Source organism: Schistocerca serialis, unplaced genomic scaffold (genome assembly GCF_023864345.2).
Source record: "Schistocerca serialis cubense isolate TAMUIC-IGC-003099 unplaced genomic scaffold, iqSchSeri2.2 HiC_scaffold_711, whole genome shotgun sequence".
Lineage (NCBI taxonomy): Eukaryota > Metazoa > Arthropoda > Insecta > Orthoptera > Acrididae > Schistocerca > Schistocerca serialis.
The window spans coordinates 50,608-71,118 of NW_026048312.1; the positions used below are offsets into that span (position 1 = coordinate 50,608).

Sequence of the window (20,511 nt, forward strand, 5' to 3'; positions counted from 1 at the left end):
CTGTGACTTCCAAGTTGCTATGATGTGATTCCATAGGTCATGTGTGGAGACTGATTCTGTCATATGGGGGACATCTATCAAGTGAATGTCATCAATAAGGAAGGAGCGGCATCTGCTGATCAAAAAGTCTGTCTTAGACAGTTGGAGTGACATGATATCAGTCATTATTCTGCTGGAACATAATACCAGAGCACTCTAGGAGGAGTGACACTACCATTGTCAGTACAAAGGCTCTGTAATGATGAAATGGAATAGAATGCAGCATTGTAAATGGATAACAAACTGCGTAACTGGGCATTGGGTGCTGAACGCACATCTATTGGAGTTGCCAACCACAAAGCTTGGAATAAATATGTGTCTTTTATGGTTTAACAATTTGAATTAGAACTTTACTATCTAGGACAAAGGAAGCCGGAAAAATTAGGTGGCGAACAGACCAGTCTCTTCGCAGAAAAGGACACCAAGCAGTGCCTGTAACTGTATCAGTTGTTCTGACACACTTCAGTGTTCTCAGGTGGTTTGTGCTACCTATGTGACATACGTGCCTACACTGCCTTTAATTGTAGTATTGTGTTTTATTGTGCCATTCTCAGTGTGCACAGTCTTCAGTGATCATTGATTTAAAAATTTACACAACTCTTCTGACCAATAATCCTTTCCTTTGGTAACACTGATTAATCTGTCAGCACAATTGTTTCTTCTTCACACCACCTCAGTTGTTGGTAATATACTGAGGTGACAAAAATCATGGGATATCTCCTAATATCATGGCAGACCTGCTTTTGCCTGGTGTAGTGCAGAAACTTGACATGACATGGACTCAACAAACCATTGGAAGCCCCTGCAGAAATATTGAGCCACGCTGCCCCCCATAGCTGTCCATAACTGCGAAAATGTTGCCAGTATAGAATTTTGTGTACCAACCTTTTGATTATGGCCTGTAAATGTTTGATGGAATTCATGGTGGGCGATCTGTGTGGCCAAATTATTCGTTTGAATTGTCCAGAATGTTCTTCAAATCAGTTACGAACAATAGTGGCCCGGTGACATTGTGCATTGCTGTTTCGGAACAAGAAATCCAAGAATGGCTGCAAATAGTCTCCAAGTAGCCGAACATAGCATTTCCATTGAATGATTGGTTCAGTAGGACCAGAGGGCCCAGTCTGTTCCCTGTAAACACAGCCCACACCGTTATGGAGCCAACAGTAGCTTGCACAGTGCCTTGTTGACAACATGGGTCCATGGCTTCACAGACTCTGCATCACACTCAGACCCTACCATCAACTCTTACCAACTGAAATTGGGACTCATCTGACCAGGCCATGGTTTTCAAGTCGTCTGGGGTCCAACTGATAGGTCACAAGCCCAGGAAAAGTGCTGTAGCTTGATGTGCTGCTAGCAAAGGCACACATGTCAGTCATCTGCTGCCATAGCCCATTAATGCCACATCTTACCGCACTGTCCTAACGTTCATCATACATCCCACATTGATTTCCATGGTTGTTTCACACAGTGTTGCTTGTTTGTTAGCACTGACAACTGTATGCAGACGCAGCTGCTCTCGGTCATTAAGTGAATGCTGGCAGCCACTACATTGTCTATGGTGAGAGGTAATGCCTGAAATTTGATATTCTCGTTACACTCTTGACATTGTAGGTCTTGGAATATTGAACTCCCTAGCACTTATAACTGTCCCAGGACTTTTGTCACCTCAGTGTATACTGCATGCATGTGATGAAGTATGGTGTGTGTGAAGAAGAACTCTTTCATGAAAAATTCACTTTTGTTTCTTGTAGTTTCCCCAGTGAGTCACTGCACCTGAGCTACATATGGTATAGATGTAGCCACAAGTCACATGAATTATGTCCAGTGCTTGCTAACATGTATCTATTTTTCTTCATACTTTCTTTGTATTACACTAGTGTCCAAAAATTAAATATATTTCGGGAGAAGAAGACAATGGACAGAGAATGTTGTAGCACCTACTGTAAATGACTGAAGGTTTCCCGATAAACAACAGTTGTATTACCTATGTAGTAACAGAGTACTGGCAATTCTGAATATCTACACAATTCAGGGATAATGAGAAACAGTGCGTTAGATTCGTATTATCTCAGTTGCACTTGCTATTCATTGTGAGAAGAGTATAATCTTTTGTGTCAAGTAATGTAATGTCACAAAGACACCATTTGGACTCTTGTTTTTCCGGGCAGAATCTTTGAACAGCTTGAAGTGGGTTAGACATGGACCACACTCTCAGTAACATTGAATTAGCCACAAAATATTGTTTCAGTGCTTCACTTTCGGAAAAGGTGTCTCATAAATTCTGTGGTGACTTTGTTCATTCAGAGGCACAGAAATGATTCCCAGAAGGGGATTATACCTTCCAAAAAGATACCACTTACACTGCTGGATATGTTCAAATTAGCCAGAGTAGCTTGGGGGTAAAATAACACGTTTTCCCTCCCCACAATTGAAAGATATGGCTGTACTCGAACTAGTTAGGGACCCAATAGCACCTCCTCTGGCATGTCACAATGATTTGTATAAAATCCCATCGGCCACCAATTTTAGATTTATTTGAATGAATCTCAAATAGGATCCATCCTTTCCTTGGATGTTGAAGATGGCACTATGCTGTATTATAGGTTGTTGTTAATTTTTTCTCAAGTCGGGGCTCTTTATTGAAATTCATTGACAATGACTTATTTTGATTCCAAGGCAAGTTAGGTAAAACAATGAAAATGCATTAAATATTCTATAGATAGGATAGTAGTGGTATACAATATGTGTTGGGGTCAAGGGGGGGAGGAACCAGTGAACTGTGGATTGCACAAAGCTCTTTTTAAATCACTGTGCTGCAGTATATGTGTAGCACATACATTACGTGGACATCTACATCATCATTTTTACACATATTGCACAAATATCATATTTTATTTTCTTATTCTTTCAGCAGATGGTCCATGGGGAAAACAAACCATTGGGCATAATAAAACTGGCAATATGTTGGGCCTGTTGATGCTCACAGTTTATTAGAAGTGTGACCATGTATCGCCATTGTATAGATAAACTCAAGGCTAATTTTTGTGAATTTTTATGATGTTGTATAATGGTTGACATGTGAATAGATGGGTGAGTGAAACATTGCAAATCCAAAGGTTAGGAATGCAATCCCTGGTTGGTTTTGATACTATTACAGTAATTTAGTGTTACATTTCACCTTTATCAATGCTTTATGTATGTGCAAAACACTAAGTTGCACTCTGGTTTGGAGTCCACTTAAACTGCATGTCTCTTTACAACTAGTTGGATAAGTCACTTCACTGGTTGGAAGAAGGCAACCAACTCCAATAGGACTATTCATAATTAAACACTGTGATGAGGAAACTAACTGTCAAATAGAGAACAGCTTCAGCCTTCATTTTGGTTTATGATATGTAGGGAATTTAATTGTAATTTGAGTGCTAGTAACAGTTATTGCAGTAGAGTTCCTGTAGTGAATTCCCACTTACTGTTGGTAGTTCTGTTGTATGATGTGAAAAGTAATGATGATGCCTTTTTGAGAGTTGCATAGCATATTTATCAGCTCTCTGGAAAGGGGAAGCCGGCCGCGGTGGCCGTGCGGTTCTAGGCACTTCAGTCCGGAACCGCGTGACTGCTACGGTCGCAGGTTTGAATCCTGCCTTGGGAATGGATGTGTGTGATGTCAGGTTAGTTAGGTTTAAGTAGTTCTAAGTTCTAGGGGACTGATGACCTCAGATGTTGAGTCCCATAGTGCTCAGACCCATTTGAACTATTTTTGGAAAGGGGAAAAATTGATTACAGGCCCATATTACAGTTCTTTATTAGATAAATTTTCTAAGAGATTGAGCAAAGTATACCCCATGTGGTGCAGAAAATGATACTCTTCCACAAGATGAATGCCTGAATTGTTTAAAATTTTTGAGCACTATGATAAGATAGTATGGTGTTGGATAAAATGTAATAAGTTAGAAGGAAACTTTTTCCAAAGTAGAACGGATTTTAATGAGGAGAAAAGTCATTGAAAAATCTCCGAATGTCTCAATAATTCTTCATAAATAACACAACCATTGAACAACAACTTTACTAGACCAAATGATGATCACAGAATTGTTATGCATTGTCTTATCATGCAGTTTTGACAAGCAGATATGACAGTTTTTCTGAGATCTTTAGGAACATAGTAAACATAGCTAATTACCAGAAGTGTACGGTAGTACAAACCATCTGATGTTAGGAGAATGCGAAATATTTAAAATAATATTACAGGATCGTAGAGAGTATAATTTCTATAACATGGTTCAGAATATGAGTACTTAAAGAGCCGACTTCCTTGAATGCATAACAGATAAGGGGTGTAAAGGGTAGATTTAGCAATGTGTATAGAAAATCCACACTCTCCAACCCCTACTCCACAATTTGAACTGTAATGACCCGTCACAAAGAAATGACCTGCTGTGCACTCTCATCCAGGGTACTTGCTTACAGTTATACATGGAGAGTCTTAAGTGAAGTTTTGAGGGTAGGTGATAAGCTACTGGCAGAAGTAAGGGTGTGAGGGCAGGTTGTGAGTTGTGCTCAACTGGTAGAGCAGTTGCCTGTGAAAGGCGAAGGTCCCAGTTTCAAGTTCCGGTCAGGCACAGTGAGGAAGTTTCAAATCAGCATACACACTACTGCAGAGTGAAAATTAATTCTGAAAAGAGCCTTGTCGAAACACCACAATACTTTCAAGTAATTTTCTAATGTAATGGTTATTTAGATCAACAAATCAAGTGAATGTTGCAGCCAAAATGAACTGAACCTATGAAAAAATACTGAGAAATATGATGAAAAAGAATGAATCTGTTATCCACTTGATGTTGTCCCAAAAAAAAAAAAAAAAAAAAAAAAAAAAAAGGTTCTGTTGTCTTCTCTGGAAACACTGCATGCATTGTATTCAGTCCCAACCAATGACCATAAAATGACTGCTTAGTAATGTTAAATATAATTGAGGCCTCTGAAAACTGGGTGTATGCATCATTCCACACTGATGTGGGATGCTGTATCTGAAACAATCAAAAGAGTTAAGGTGGTTTACAAGAAAATCATTGACATACTTGACTGAAACTGGGAAGTATTGAAAGTGTCACTAAATGCTGCTAGTGTATCATAATGAAACAAAATAGGGCAGGACAAACATCGTGAAGCAAGCTTGAAGTTTACAGGACAGTGGAAGTAAGGAGTCTGCTGATACAAGGACATAGAAAAACACAAATGGGATTTCAGTGCAAGCAAGGCTTGGGGTTTAGCACTCATTCATCAGAGCCAGAGGACATGTAGGACATATACATTTCATGCAGTAGTGGGAGGTAATATGATAAAAAAATGGTGTAAAAGAGTGTAGACAGGCATTGAGGAGTCAAATTCTGCTATAAGTGTGGGGGTGGGGGGGGGGGGGGGGGCGGTCACTATCAAAAACTCAGTCTATAAGATCAAATAGTGAGCACACCACAACTTGACCAGAAGAAGGGATCGGTTGGTAGGACATGTTCTGAGGCATCAAGGGATCACCAATTTAGTATTGGAGGGCAGCGTGGAGGGTAAAAATCGTAGAGGGTGACCAAGAGATGAATACACTAAGCAGATTCAGAAGGATGTAGGTTGCAGTAGGTACTGGGAGATGAAAAAGCTTGCACAGGATAGAGTAGCATGGAGAGCTGCATCAAACCAGTCTCAGGACTGAAGACCACAACAAACAACAGTGAGCACACACAAAAGCACTGATTTGTAACACTTGAAGATAAAGACTTGTCCAGAAATACTGTGTAGAAAAATGGATTTTTAACTCATGTAATAACCCAAAACATGTTATTAAAATAATAATAATAATATTGTTAATAAACTCACTAAATGTTAATCACCCTCTTAAAATGACATGTTAGAGCTCTTTGGAGTGCTGTAAATGTTGTAGAAATGGTGCCAGGCAGTTGCGTAACCATCCATCACTGACATAATGGACAGGACTGAAGATGAGTGTCATGCATTGTCAACAATAATCTGTTTCATACACATCTGGCATTTACAATTGTAGAAATGGTTCTTGACTGGAGCACAGTGATCAGTATGAAATGTTAAAAATCGATAAAAACAGTCTCGATCACATTTTCTTATTTTTTATTTGTTGCCAACCTGTTTTGGCCCTTTCCTTGGACCATCTTCTGGCTTCCACCGCCATTATGGCTGCTGGTGGCAGCAGACAGAGCAAGATCCGTAGAAGTATTGTTGTCACTGCAGTGACCGCTGCCACCAGCAGCCATAAAGGAGGTGTAAGCATGAAGATGGTGTGAGGAAAAAGTCGAAACCACTTTCCAACAAATAAAAAATCCGAAAATGTGATCGAGACTGTTTTTATTGATTTTTAACACCTGGTATTGTTACTGTCACTAAGTGTAGGTCAATGTCAGCCATTTCCTAGCAAACATTGGGAGAGGAATAAAATGCAGTGGGCACTTGGGTATCAGACATCTCACAAAAGGCCATTGCTCACAGTAGCTCATGAAACATCACTTCTTCAGATGGCCAAACAACACAGAAACTGCATAGTATCTGGCTGAGGCACGTACTGTGGTCTGACGAGACATGATTTTTCTCTCTTCGGATCATTCAGGACATTGGGAACACCAATGGCCCATTGGTATGTTCAACTCGCAGTGTGCTGAGGCTGTAGTTCAGGCTGAAAATGGTTCAGTGATGTTTTGGTGTTACTCATACGGTGACCAGAGCCCACAAATTTGTATTGCTCACTCAGGCACCCTCTTGCACCTCAGCTGACCCATGAAATGCTGGAACCATCTGGAACATCATGTCAGACATAGCTATCAATATCTCCTGAATTTGGTTTCTCTACAGAATCTAATCATTGAGTGGCTTCAGCTGGTTATGACATTCCTGAAGAAACTGTGGACTTTCTTCATTGCTGAATTGAGACCATTGTGAGTTTAGACATCACATTACACGGTATAAGTGTAATATCACTTGAGCGTGACTATTTTTTCTCTGTTATACTTATGTAGTGTTATTAATTGTCATTGTCATCAGTAGAATCCACAACTTTTGGAAGCAACCCGTAGAACACACAAGTGCTGTTGACTGTGGGAAAAATTTACAAATTTCATGAGAATTTTGCTGATAGTAAGAGAAGAACAGTTTTAAATTGCTGAGCAATTTTTATCTCTACTTTTGAACTGTATTTCTGGACCTCCAGTTAATGGTGTTATTTTGAACATTTCATCTGACACATGAATGAAAATTGATGTTACTGTTATATAATACGTGTTTTAGTTGAATGCAATCATTTCATTGGTAATGTGTGTGATTTTCAGCCGAAATCTGGAAGACAACGATCTGCAAGTTTTTCGAGGAAGAACTCTGGAGTAGGCAAAGCAACTTCACCAGGTAAGAAACAAATTTGTTACTAATTCATTGCTGGCAAGTTCATTTCCTTCGTGTGGGAAAAAATATTTTATCTACTATATTTTTTATGATGATCTGTAATATGAGCACCGATATGTTTTGTCTGTAGACAAAAAGACTACACTGCAGGAAATGGATCTTGCCTCAACTACCTTTTCTGTCATCAATAATAAATTTATGTTCCTATATTACTCATCTTTTGCGAGGCTGTACCTGGATGACACGTTACTTGAATAGGTATTGTGAATGAGCAAACAGGTGCATGTTATTTCATGAGTAATTTATATTTAATGTTTACTGGATTTTTCTGGTTCTATATTAGATAGATGCTGAGATTTTGGCTCACTCATAATTTTCAGTTTGGGCATTTTTTTAAATTTGTTGATTACAAGGACAGCATGCTATTTCTCCTTTACAGTGTGAAGCTCACAGTAATGAAAGAAATCAGTCCTTGCATTTAAATAATATATATAAAAGAAAATACTTTGAGGGAATGGAATGAATGCTTTGCCTTAGATTTGCAGGATTGATAATATTGAGAAGAAATGGACGTCATTTAATGGAGTTGAGTTCTTTATTCTGTTGCAGATATGACATTACATTTTGGTTTGGTGTGTCTACTATTTTCCAACACTAATGTCACTGAGCTTTTAGGATCCGTACGGAATACTTTCTTCAGAGACAGTTTTCATGCTAGTGAAATTGATGAAATAACTTGAACTTTTTATAAAAAGCTGACATTTATGATTAAATGCCGTTGTCATTGCAGATATTTTCTGTTACCACGTGTAAAAACTAATGTACTGTTGTCCTGATAATTTAAACGTATTTATGTGAGTGCACTGTATGTACTGCTCACTGAATATACATGTGTCTAAAAGGTGAAGTGTGTGTGTGTGTGTGTGTGTGTGTGGGGGGGGGGGGATTATCCTTGTAACACAGTCTAGCTTAATGTGTTCACATTAATACAATTTAAATATTAAAAAGAACATTAAACTGGTTTAAGATTGGATGGTGGTGAAGTTTCCAGGTAATGTATTGTTACTGGTGTATCACAATAATTTACAAAATGGATTCTGTATCCTAAATGCTTTCTAACATATTTTTATGTGAAACTCACAGATATTTCAAATTCTGCTGTGTGTGGTTTGATGTGGATATTTTACACTCTATCATCCAGTGACATTGCTGCTTGCTTGTATATCTGTCTGCATGTTTGCTTGCTTAACCATCATCATTAGCTTTACTTATCTTCGTATGTAGGCTAATCACAATTCTGAATAAACTTTCCTTTTTGAGCTGTATAATGTATCATCTTCTGAATTATTGTCTTGCAATTGTTGATGTGACCCATACTCACTTCCTTAATATGGTGTCTGTTCTGCTTTGCATGTTAACGAAAGGGCCGAGATCTAAAACCAGGCGTTCGGCCTCCTTTAAGCGTCAGTTGGTTACTGCGTCATCTGCACCAGGTACGATTTCCCCCTCCCATTGTGAACACCTTTGCCACAATGTATGTAGTTCATGTAGTCTCAAGTGAGTAGGCTTGATTAGTGTAGAATTAATGTTATTCAAATTTCTCATCACTGTTGTGTACTGTGTACTGTTTACTGTCTGTGGATGTATGCAAGGTGTAACAAATGTGAATAACTGTACAAGATATGAAATGTAAAGTAGTGTGCATCATTTCCATTATTTTGAAATCATACAAGTTATTTCATATTAAAACGACAGTGATTTTACCCAATTGCAAGTGTAGAAACATTTATGAGGCATATTAAGATTACATTTGTCATTTATGGACATTTTAGAAAAAATTACTGTGTTATTTTAAAATAAATACAGGTAACTGTGACCAGTGTCTTTTAATATATATGTTCATTTCCGTATAGTAGTTGTACAACCGATACTGGTAGATTTATATGACAGCTGCTGTTTGCAGTATAAAGTTAATTGTGTGGTCAGTATGTAATTAAAATGGAAACTTCCAGGTCGATATTAAGTACATCACTGCCCATACTGCCGCAAGCCAGTATCCAGCATCATGCTACGAAAATAGATACACAACTTGTGCATTCCTCATTAGTCTCAAAAAGTAGTTTGAGGAAATAAATAAATATTTAAAAAGTCAATGGTCAGAGTTATCTGTATTTGTAGTCAACGAATAGGCATACTTTAAATTATGGTCTGAAATATCTATGAAAAACATTCTTATAGCTGAATTAGAACTTTTAGTGTTGTGGACTTAAAACTTTGTGGCTTATTACATCTGTTGACAACTTTATCAGAGAAAGTATATATACTTATTTACTATTACTAATTGATGTTTTCTGAATTATGTATTTTGATTGAGCTGGAAAGGAATGGGCCCAGCCATTTTTTGTAGCTGTGAACCATTTCAGCATTGGAATGTTGTGTCAGTCTTCATTTTAGTGAAATGTTGCAAACATTGTAGAGTACAAATGAATTTTAGACAGAACAGTACTGAACCACCTTCAAAGACAAATCAAACTTAGTGTAATTAACATATATAATAATGTTTCTGAAAATTCCAACACTGTGAAGGATGATTATACTGGAATTAGTTTACCAAAAATTATGGCTATGAAAATAGAAAAATGATTGGGATTAAGTAACTGTTCATGATCTCTCGAGTTTTAGATTCTAGTTTGCTGCAGAAACTGCATGCACTGCATGTTGTGGCATGGAATGAAGAAGTGTCTGAATGTGTTCCTGCTGGAATCTTCTTCTATGCAATTTGTATGCAAGTACACAAAGGATCACCTTCTTATATGCACTGATTCCACACACCTACCAGTGCCGTAGCACACATTTTCCTGTACAGGCCAAAATGACATCACAAAATTCTCTCCTAGGAACTTTTCATTCTGTCACGTTAAATCTCACATGTTGATATGTGACATTTTAATGTTCACAAGGCACTTCATTTAATATTTTCTCTACAGCTAGACGAAATTCAAAGTTGACCAAGTCACAGTTTGTACCTAACTGTACAATTGAATTTGGAATTTCCATGAAGGAACAAGCTGTTTCATTTGTTGATTTATCAGCAGTTCTTGGTTTGAGCTCTCTAAGTAACCTTTTTCCTGCAAAACATCTACTAAAAACAGTTATGTGGAATCATTAAGTGTTCGGATTGATTTGACCATGTTGAATATACACTTAAATAGGTTTCCATTTGCGTCTGCAAATGCTATCGTGATATTCCGGAGATACTTGCAGCAGCTATGATATGATATGTTGGTGCCACAAGCCGCGAATTATGTTGACTACATCATCCACACAGGGGCTATTTGCAAGCAACATCTCAAAAATTTACAACTATTTTGTGAACTTACAGAGATTAAATTCAGATGCAAAAAGAGAGAGTGTAACTTTTTTCTAACGTGTCCATTATGGCTACATACTAAGCAGAGACGGTCTCTGACCTATATCAGCCCTTGTTGATTAAGTAAATGATCTCTCTACTCCTTCAAATTTTGAAGAACTCCAGTTGGTATTGGGTAAAATAAACAACTACGGCAAATTCATTCCATGGGCCACACACATTTTGTACTCTTCCTATTGGCTTCAATTTATGTAGTATACTAATCGCCTGGCAGCTTTTTCAAAATTACAGAAGTGTTTGAAGACTGCTCTCCTGCAAAAAAAACTTAATGCTTTTTTTTTACTGGACCAAATTACTCCTTATTACATTAATTTTACTGTAAGGCCCAGATGCAGACATACCAGCACAATAACTTAATTGATGGCCTTGGTTTAAGCAGTCACTACTGTGAGGCCCACTACAGGCGTACTTTTCTATATGCCAATACTGACAACTTATCACATTTTCCACTAGTCCTGATTATGACTTTGTTTTCAGTTTAACGAAAACATCTGAGACCCACTAGAAAAATTTCTGGCAATAGCCCAGCAAGTGCCAAATTTGACAGATCAGGACCTACTTCTAAGAAAAGTAGCTAATGATGTGTACCGTAGTTGGGTGAAGCACCTTTGTAAAGTTATGAATCTTGTACAACAGACTACTTTGTTTCCCTCACTGGATTACAAACAACCCTAATTCTGGGTTGTGGTTCAAACCAAACTCCTAATACTAGATGAGGTGCACCATGGGATATATAGAATGAAGTCATTGGAAAAGCATGATTGATGTTGACCAGACATTGATGTTGATATTGAACATGCAGTCTGGCCCTGCAAACTATGCACAAAAAACTGGTCAGCACCAGCAAGGCAATTTCCTCCCACCAGTTCTACTCCAAATCATTCATGAGAGCAGGTACAAATTGGTTTTGTGATTATTTGTTGGGGACATGCTCTTTAATTTTCCATATATTGCCTGGAATGTAATCAAAGGAAGCCGTAGTTACAATTGGGGCATTGCCAACCGTGTTCACTGTTGAGAGGATGACGCACAGCGTAGTATCAGATAATGACCTGCAGTTCATCTGGTAAATTATGCCCTTTTGTTAAAGTAACAGCAATACACCTCAGATCATCACTTTTCAATCAGTGTCTATCTCTAGGGTGGAGTGACTGGTCTGAATATTTACAGCCCACACTAATAAATTGATGACAACGACAGTAGCCTCCAAGGAAGCTATGACACACATACCTGCTTCTCATCATTACACCTCACCGCACAGCTGCGATTTTACCCTGGCACAGCTGTCAGTCACCTTAGTCAGCAAACATAGAGCTAATATCCATACTTATATGACTGTACTACCTCACTGCACTTGGTTTGCACATTTGGCTATTCACTGGATGGACCAAAGGAGTCATTATTGGCTATAAGGGTTTCCTATGTTCAAGGTGGTGGCCTGACAGGAGCGACTTGTGCGACACTAAAATCAGTTGGAGCTATGACAAGTAAGGGATTACATACCCCTGATACGACCATGTCAGGCCCAAACAAGTAGCTACAGTAGACCAGCACTACAGCTGGCGTAAGTCTATACTACCACATTCTAGTTACATGCAATACCAACCTGGCCAAGGTATCTCAACTAATCCATTAGCTTGTCATATGTACTATCTCAGTGCCTGTGCTGTAGATCCACCTAGTTGAGGTCACAACCAGCAGTGATAAGTGATGAACCAGTGGAGGTCAATCATTTCCCCCAACAGTTGTTGCATCAGCTCTTGCCACCCATTGCCACCAAACATTTGGCCCCAATATCCATTGTTCCTGAGTACCGGACTTCCCCTGCTGTCACCTTGAGGCAATATTAAGGGTACTCATAATCCTTTGCTACTTGTACCAGTTCTGCCACTGTGCACCAGTTTAAGGGGGAAGGATTTTGTGTACTTACTATTGAGTTTTATTGAGATATACTAGGCCAGCAAAAGTATAATACAGAATTTCTAGTTCCATCACGGATCGCAAGCAAATGACCCACAGTAAGCATGTACCCTTATAACCAATAATGACTCCTTTGGTTCATCCAGTGCCATTTCGGAAATGCTTCCATCCCTAGCATGAAAGCCAATGATCATGCCCTTTTGCACATCAAATAAAGCACTCAGTTTTCACATTACAAGAAAAAGTGCGCTGTTTTTTGCATCCCCAGACACACTTTATGTACCGTCCACTTCCAGTGCTGTCACCAGTTGTGTGTTAGTGTTTATGGCATTGTGATGTAGAACTCAGTCGGTGCTCACATTAATGTGACTGGACCGTATACATTGCAATTGACACGTTAGATTGCTAAAGTCTTGAGCTGGTTGGAGGTTCCTGCCTACAATGCTCCAAGGATTCTCAGTTGGGAGAGATCCGGCGGGCTTGCTGACCAAGGAAGGGTGTGTTAAACATGAAGATGAGCCATAGAAACTCTCACTGTTTGCAGGCAGGCATTATCTCCCCGAAATGTAACCCCAGAATGGCTTGTATGAAGGACAACAAAATGTGGTTGACAGGCCATGTGCAGTCGGATAGGTATCCCACTGCTGTCTGGGACATCTCCAGACACATCTTCAACCTGGAATTTCAGTGACTGTAGTAGAATTGTCTTCAGTGATGAGTCTTATCTCGAATTAGCCCCAATGATCATCAAAGACATGTCTTGGAGACACCCCTGAAAGTGGTAGGAAACTAACCTGTCACCCACTATGCAATCTGACAACCAGGAGTGATGGCCTGGAGTAAAATTTCTCTTCATAGCAGGTCCCCTTCGGTTGTCATCCATGGCACCCATACAGCACAGTGGTACGTTGACTATATTCTATGCCCTGTTTATTTGCCTTTCATTGTAAGACAGGTTTACATTTTAGCAAGATAATGCCCACTCACACTTGAAGAGAGTTGCTATACTGCTTGTCTTCATGCTTACCTAACCCTACCTTGGCTAGCAAGGTCACTGGATCTCTTCTCAGTTCAGAACATTGGGAGCATTATGGACAGGGCTCTTCAACCATCTTGTAGTTTTGACAATCTAATGTGCCAATTGGAGAGAATTAGGCACAATATTCCTCAGAACGACATCCAACAACTCTATCAATCAGTGCCAAGCTGAATAACAGCTTGCATAAGGGCCAGAAGTGGACCAACAAGCTATCAACTTGCTCAGTTTGTGTAGCTCTTTATCTTGATTAACTCTCCCAATTTTTCTGAAATTGTAATTGTTTGTGTCTGTACATGTGCATCACACCTAACGATTTCTGTCCCATTTGGATAATTGCTTCATGCTGCGTAGTTTTTGTTTTAGAGTGTGTTTCTTGGCCTCGCATTACAATATACATTTGACTCAAGTACTGACATTGTACCCTCACACTCATTGGCCAAACCAGCTGTGGAGTGGATTTAGTCTACAGTGCTCCCGTAGTTGCCATTTGTCTTGATGTTACTCAGCATTTATAGTGTCAGAAGTAACACTACATGTGAAACATTGGTTGATGTATTTTTGCAGAATTGCCTATCCTGTAAATGTCTTATCAGGTAAAGTATCAGATCCTCTCTATCAGTAGGCGTCAAATGGCTTTGCTTAAGAGCCATTATTGACATCGTAGGACTACACCTTGTGCTGCATGGGGGAGGGGGGTAAAATGGCCACGTAAAGACAATTTCAATTTTCACCAAACCATAGTTATTAATAGCTAACCATCTACCCATTTTGACTCTATGTATTATAAGGTATCGCACCAAATATTTTCAAGTGAAAAAGAAAATAATATGTTGGAACTACATGTATTACACGTGGCCAGTTTTCCATACCTAAACGGGTATCGTGGACAGTGCCATTGCAACAGAGTCCGAGGTGTTTTTCTGATTTTTTGGTGCATATTGTAGGCATCTTCATGCCCTAGTGTACGAAAGAAAACCAGTTGGGTGCAGCAGACTGTCTTCAGTCGCACTTTGTGTTAGGCCAAATACAACAGAACAGACATGTTGGCTGAGAGCTTCGTATATAAAAGGATTCAGGTTTTATCGTTTGTATTATGTGTGTTTTGTTGGGAGTAACCAACTCCTATTGGGGTAGAAAACTTATCAAACTGAAATAAATAACAAGGAACTATGTTTGCAGGCAAAAAGGTGTTGTTTAAACATTGATAGTGTTAAAAATTATTATTAGTAAGAATGATAAAATGAATTACTGAGAAATAATGGATCACACTTCCTCTGCCAATCTCACTGACAACAATGGCAGTGTATTTTTGAACTAATGTGACCAGTTCTCGTCAGGCAGCAGTGCTGTTCAGAGCGTAAATATCCAATGGCCACTTTTCCTGTTCTGGCCACTTTACCAAACTTTCCCCTACCAATCTTACTGTTAGTTGCTAACCTACATAAATTAGTATGTTACCTTAATTAATAACAGTAATTGCAATATGAGACACGATCGCAAATGTTTACTGAACGTTTGGAATGTCATGTTTCTTTTACCCATTACATTGTATTGCATCATCCTTAATTTGATTTCATATTACTTGCTACAATCATGTATTACATTTGAAGATGACTGTGTATATAATCCATGTTCATGAATCTGTGTTCCTTCAGTTTGGAATTTATACGATAGCTGCTGATCAGTGCTAGTTGTGCACACTTGTGAGTTGTCAGCACTTGGAGCCAAACAATGAAATATTCCCCCCTCCCTTCTACTAATCCTGCAGTGGCCACGCAACATACCATTCTGTTCTTGGTGTAAGTGGCAGACATCTTTAGCTCATGGCCAAACTCACCAGTCAATTAAAATTAAGTGCATGTTGAAATATTATTGTCGCTGTAAGTATTTCTGGTTGTTACTGAGTGAGAAAAACACACTCAAAGACACTCTTAACATTATTTGATGTTTTTGAATTCTGCTGTTGATAGAAGCAGATTACTCCTATTATGAAATAGGGGTGAGAACCGCAGACCACACAAACGCTTCAGTGACAACTCATCCTAAACATTCACCATCATTGTTACAGTTTGCACAGGGAAATTTAAAGCACAGGCTGCTCAAATGGATTTATACACCTCACTCAGCATTTTCGGGATCTATGCAGGAACACAACTAGTAGTTTAAGTGTTTTGTAAGAATTTCGTAAATATCTCTTTTTGAAACTTGAGGAAGCTCATTAGAAAAGGATGAAAATATTAATTTTCTGTTTTCTAGAACTTATGCGTCAACATTCTGTACCAAGTCTTCAGCAGCAACAGATAGTTACCCACTTTTCACCTCAACATGACCGACCATTAGTATGGCCATCTTTGAATGATTTATCCTCTTTTCTTACAAGCCAATCACTCTGTAAGTTTCCTCCATAAACACTATTAATAAACTAATTCATTTTGACAACTTACCTGTCTTTCAAAGGCAGGAAAGGAATCATGGCATATATTTCCCACCTGACAGGTTTTTCAGCTAACTGAACCATTTTAAATAAGTACAAACAAATACATGCATGATCTATGTTTCCATTATGCTGTTGTGGGTAGCCAGAGGACACGGGTACTTAGTGCTGTTTTATGGATTGCTGACTGCAGTGCTGGTAAAAAGTACAGCAATCAGATGCAAATAATGTTTGTTGCAAATTCAGATTTTAGTCAGTGTGTGGCCATCTTCAATGCTAAAGAACATATAAGGAACAAGTTAACATAAGGTAATGTGTATACCTTATTATGTGTACAGTTATATAAGTGAGTCAGTAATAAAGTTTGTATTAGCAGATGTAAGTTAAAATATTACGTTAGTCCCAACTGGTCCATCCATGTCAAAGGTTGAATTCACACTGAGGCCATTGGCTGCTTCTTATTTCGTACCAGTTTACAGCGCCCACTACATGGCATTGCTAAACTATATGTACTTTATTTCCAATCACATGTTTTGTTATTTTATTTCTTGTTTTTTTTTTTTTTTTTAAACTCATGCACATACATAAAACAAACTGGCAGTTGTAACTAACAATAGTGTCCAATTTACGAACTTTCAGCATGCTGTAATAATTGTAGGCCAGCAACTTCTGTTAATTGGTGCAACAAAAAACCAGCCAAAGTTGCAAATCTCAATTTTTTTAATAACTCAATAACTAGTTTCTGGCCAGAACTCTCTTTCAAATCATCATAACATAGTCAAAAATGGTACTTCCGAAAATGCAAAAACTATGTCAAAAATATGCAAATGAGCAGTGTGTTTGCACATTTTTTACATAGTTTTTGCATTTATGGAAACACCATTTTTGACTATGTTATGATGATTCGAAAATGGATCCCGGCCTTAAACTAGTCATTGAGTGAATAAAAAATGTGAAATTTGCAACTTTGGGTGTTTTTTTTTTTTTTTTTGTGTGTGTACTGACAGTGTGTAATGTTTTGCAGTTATACATATATGGTGGTGACAGTGTGTACTAACCAGTGGCATCAGTTATCATTGTACATTTTTACAATTACTTATAGTTTAAAATTACAGCAAATCTTATCCAGAAGACACTCACTAATAAATTTATTTGTCAGATTTTAAGTGCAGCTACAGGAATTAGATTAGACAAAAATGGTGTTATAAGCTATTGGACTAGCAGCTTTATTTCAAACGGACCCAACATTTTTCTGTTTTATAATGTCCTTTCACACAGTTTTCACATAAAAATACATTATAATTTATGCAGTTTGGTGTTAAAACTAATAAACTTCCAGATACACCATGTATAATTGTGGGTAATATATTTGCCACCAAAACTATGTACTCATGTGCAATCTAGGATTAGTTTAATCATAAATAGTTTGTTACTGCCAGATCAATGTGTCTATTGGAAGTCTCTCATAGTATCTGAATCCCACGATTTTTAAATAATTTCCAAAAATGGAAACGTTTTGTGGCCTCCTGCTAATTAACCATTTAACTGCACTGGTCCTTTTAACGTGCACGCCTTTGTACCTGTCCCTGTGTGCTCTGGACAAGTGCCAGGTAGAAGGACTGGTGGCGCATGTAAACACGTTCAGAGCACACAGGGACAGGTACAAAGGTGTGCGCGTTAACACATCTAGAGCAGTTAAAGGGTTAAGCAGTGTCCCACAAGATAGTGCCTGATATTAAAAATTTCAAACTTGTGGAGAGATTAGATTTTTCTGCCACCTCTTTTGAAAAAAATGTGACATGTTTGCCAAAGCTGGCTTCAAGCTGCTTATCATTTTGTCCCACATAGCAAACATCGCAGTTGGGACATCCACTTCTGTAGGTGTCTGATCTATGGAAAACAGTTCTTTTTTCCATACTGTTTTTAAAATACTACCCAGTTTACTTGTGGTACAAAATTCCACATTTACTTTTCTTTTTCTAAAAACGCGATTATCCTGTCGCTAATTTTATCTTAGTATGGTAAACAAATACACTTATTATTACTGTTGTCCACTACATTGAAACTATTTTCTTTTTGCCATTTGTTCACTATGTTGTTAATGTAATTATATGGGTAAGTTATTAACACTTTGGATTTAACACTGTTTAAATAAATTTATTAATATAGATCTTTTGGATAGGACTTACTGTATTTTTAAACTGTATGTAACTAAAAATATACAGCAGTAACTGATGCCACTTGTCACCTAACACAGTCACTATCATGTATGTGTAACTTTAAAACATTAGAGACTTTTTTTAGTTAATATATTTTGGCAATCCATCATGTATGTAGAGGACACTGTAAACTGATATGACATACATGGAAGCCAGCAGCCTCAGTGTGAACTCAGTCTCTGACATTGATAGTCCAGTTGGGACTGTGTTTATGTATAAATGGTTGTAATGTTTTAAGTGGTATCTGCTGTTATGTATTTTATTATTAACTCACAAGTAAAACTTATACAACTGAACATATACTAAAGGATGCATGTCACCTTATCGTAATGGTTTTTTTGTATGTGTTTAAACACGGAAGATGGCCACACAGTGATCAAAATCTGGATTTGCAATAAACATTATTTGCGACTGATTGCTGTACTTATTACCACTTGATGTTTATCTGTACCATGTTGTTGTATCCAGATGATGCAGAGCTAAAATTGGCCAGATTCAGACAATTCTTTGGAACTATACAATCTACATTACAACATAACATACGGAAAGAAACACTAATTAAACCATACAAAGTAATAGTGTTGCCTTTGCTGCTGTCTGGTAGTGAATGTTGGATCCTAACATATGATCAATTACATTGAAACGAATCATCAGACAGGAAGGTCCTTCACTTTGTAGTGGTATATTCATTGTTGGACCATAAAATAAATACCGATATTAGACAAGAACTAAATATTGAACACATGGGAAAAAAAGAAAGAAAGAAGACGGAATGACCATGTCCAACATATGTTTAATGATAGGCTAACTGAAGCTGCAATGCAGTATAACCCAACTGGCAAGAGGAACGTTAAATGTCCCCAAAGATGGTGGCATGAACAATTCTGAGACAAAATAGGGTAAAAGGCCTAACTCTTGGTGGTGCTGGTCTGTATCACCAGTTAAATATTTGTTGGGTGCATTTAATTTGTTCTGCGTTGTGGTAGATACTTAAATCCTGCCTGATTCAGCATCATGTCCCTTATCCTGTAATTTACACATTGTTGTCTCAACTTTCATTTGTCAGCAGTTGCTTCCACCTTCCTCTATGATAATAACTACTATCTATATTAACTATTTTAGTTATATATATAGTTGAGGTTAAGGACTGCATGTGAATGGAAGGTCCATGAACCACCACCACCACCACCACCACCACCACCTCCTCCTCCTCTTCCTCCTCCTCCTCCTCCTCCTCCTCATTTTTTTTCCACTGATGACTTTATGCTGTTTGCCTCTAATGCATATAAGATTCATCAGTGAATAGAACAAGTCCGAAAGTCAGTCTAATTGGTCTGTTTTTATAAGACTACAATGAAGTATAGTCATCAAATCAAGAAGAAAAATGTGCACACAAACAGTGGAGTCACAGAACCAGTTGATGAATAGTTGTAATTAGAGCACTTAAAGATGGTGACTGAACGGACAGCAGTAGAAATAAAGCAGAAGAGTAGAACTGGCCGTGAGTGCTTTTGGTAAATAAACAGTTTTCAAAATAAAGTTTCTGGTTTATTCAATATTGAAAGTTCATAATATAATATTACCAGTTGCGACTTCAGTAGAGAGAAAAGCACTTTAAATGAAAAAAATTCAAAAATTGAGGGTTGCTTGACAAATAATGGAGATATGCTTTTCGGGGACTACTGGAAGAGAGAGAGAAACAAAATTTATCAGAGGCCAGAGGGAAGTGAAAGATGTGATAATGACAGTAATGAAATTGAAATGGGATTGGATGGGACATGTATCCAGGCAAACATATTTAGCGAGAAAACTATTTGAAGATTTACAAGTAGTAAGAAAATGACTGAGGCAATGACCAAATGGAAGGTGTGCGAATATCGTTAGAAAACATGCATGAGCATGATTATTACGTAAGACCGTAGTGTATGCAAAAGTCCAGTAGACATCATTGTCCGCCAAGTAGTTGTTACATGGCTCATACTGATGTTAGGTTTATGACTTAAGACTTTATACT

General features: G+C 38.0%; 1 protein-coding gene across 1 annotated transcript in view; it reads left to right on the plus strand.

Moving 5' to 3' along the window:
* LOC126449172 (CLIP-associating protein 1-like) overlaps positions 1-20,511 on the plus strand; it is a 246,609-nt gene that overhangs the window by 49,241 nt on the left and 176,857 nt on the right. Inside the window, 2 exon segments of the mRNA XM_050091014.1 lie at positions 7,386-7,458; positions 8,880-8,948. Coding sequence (XP_049946971.1) covers positions 7,386-7,458; positions 8,880-8,948 — 142 coding nt within the window.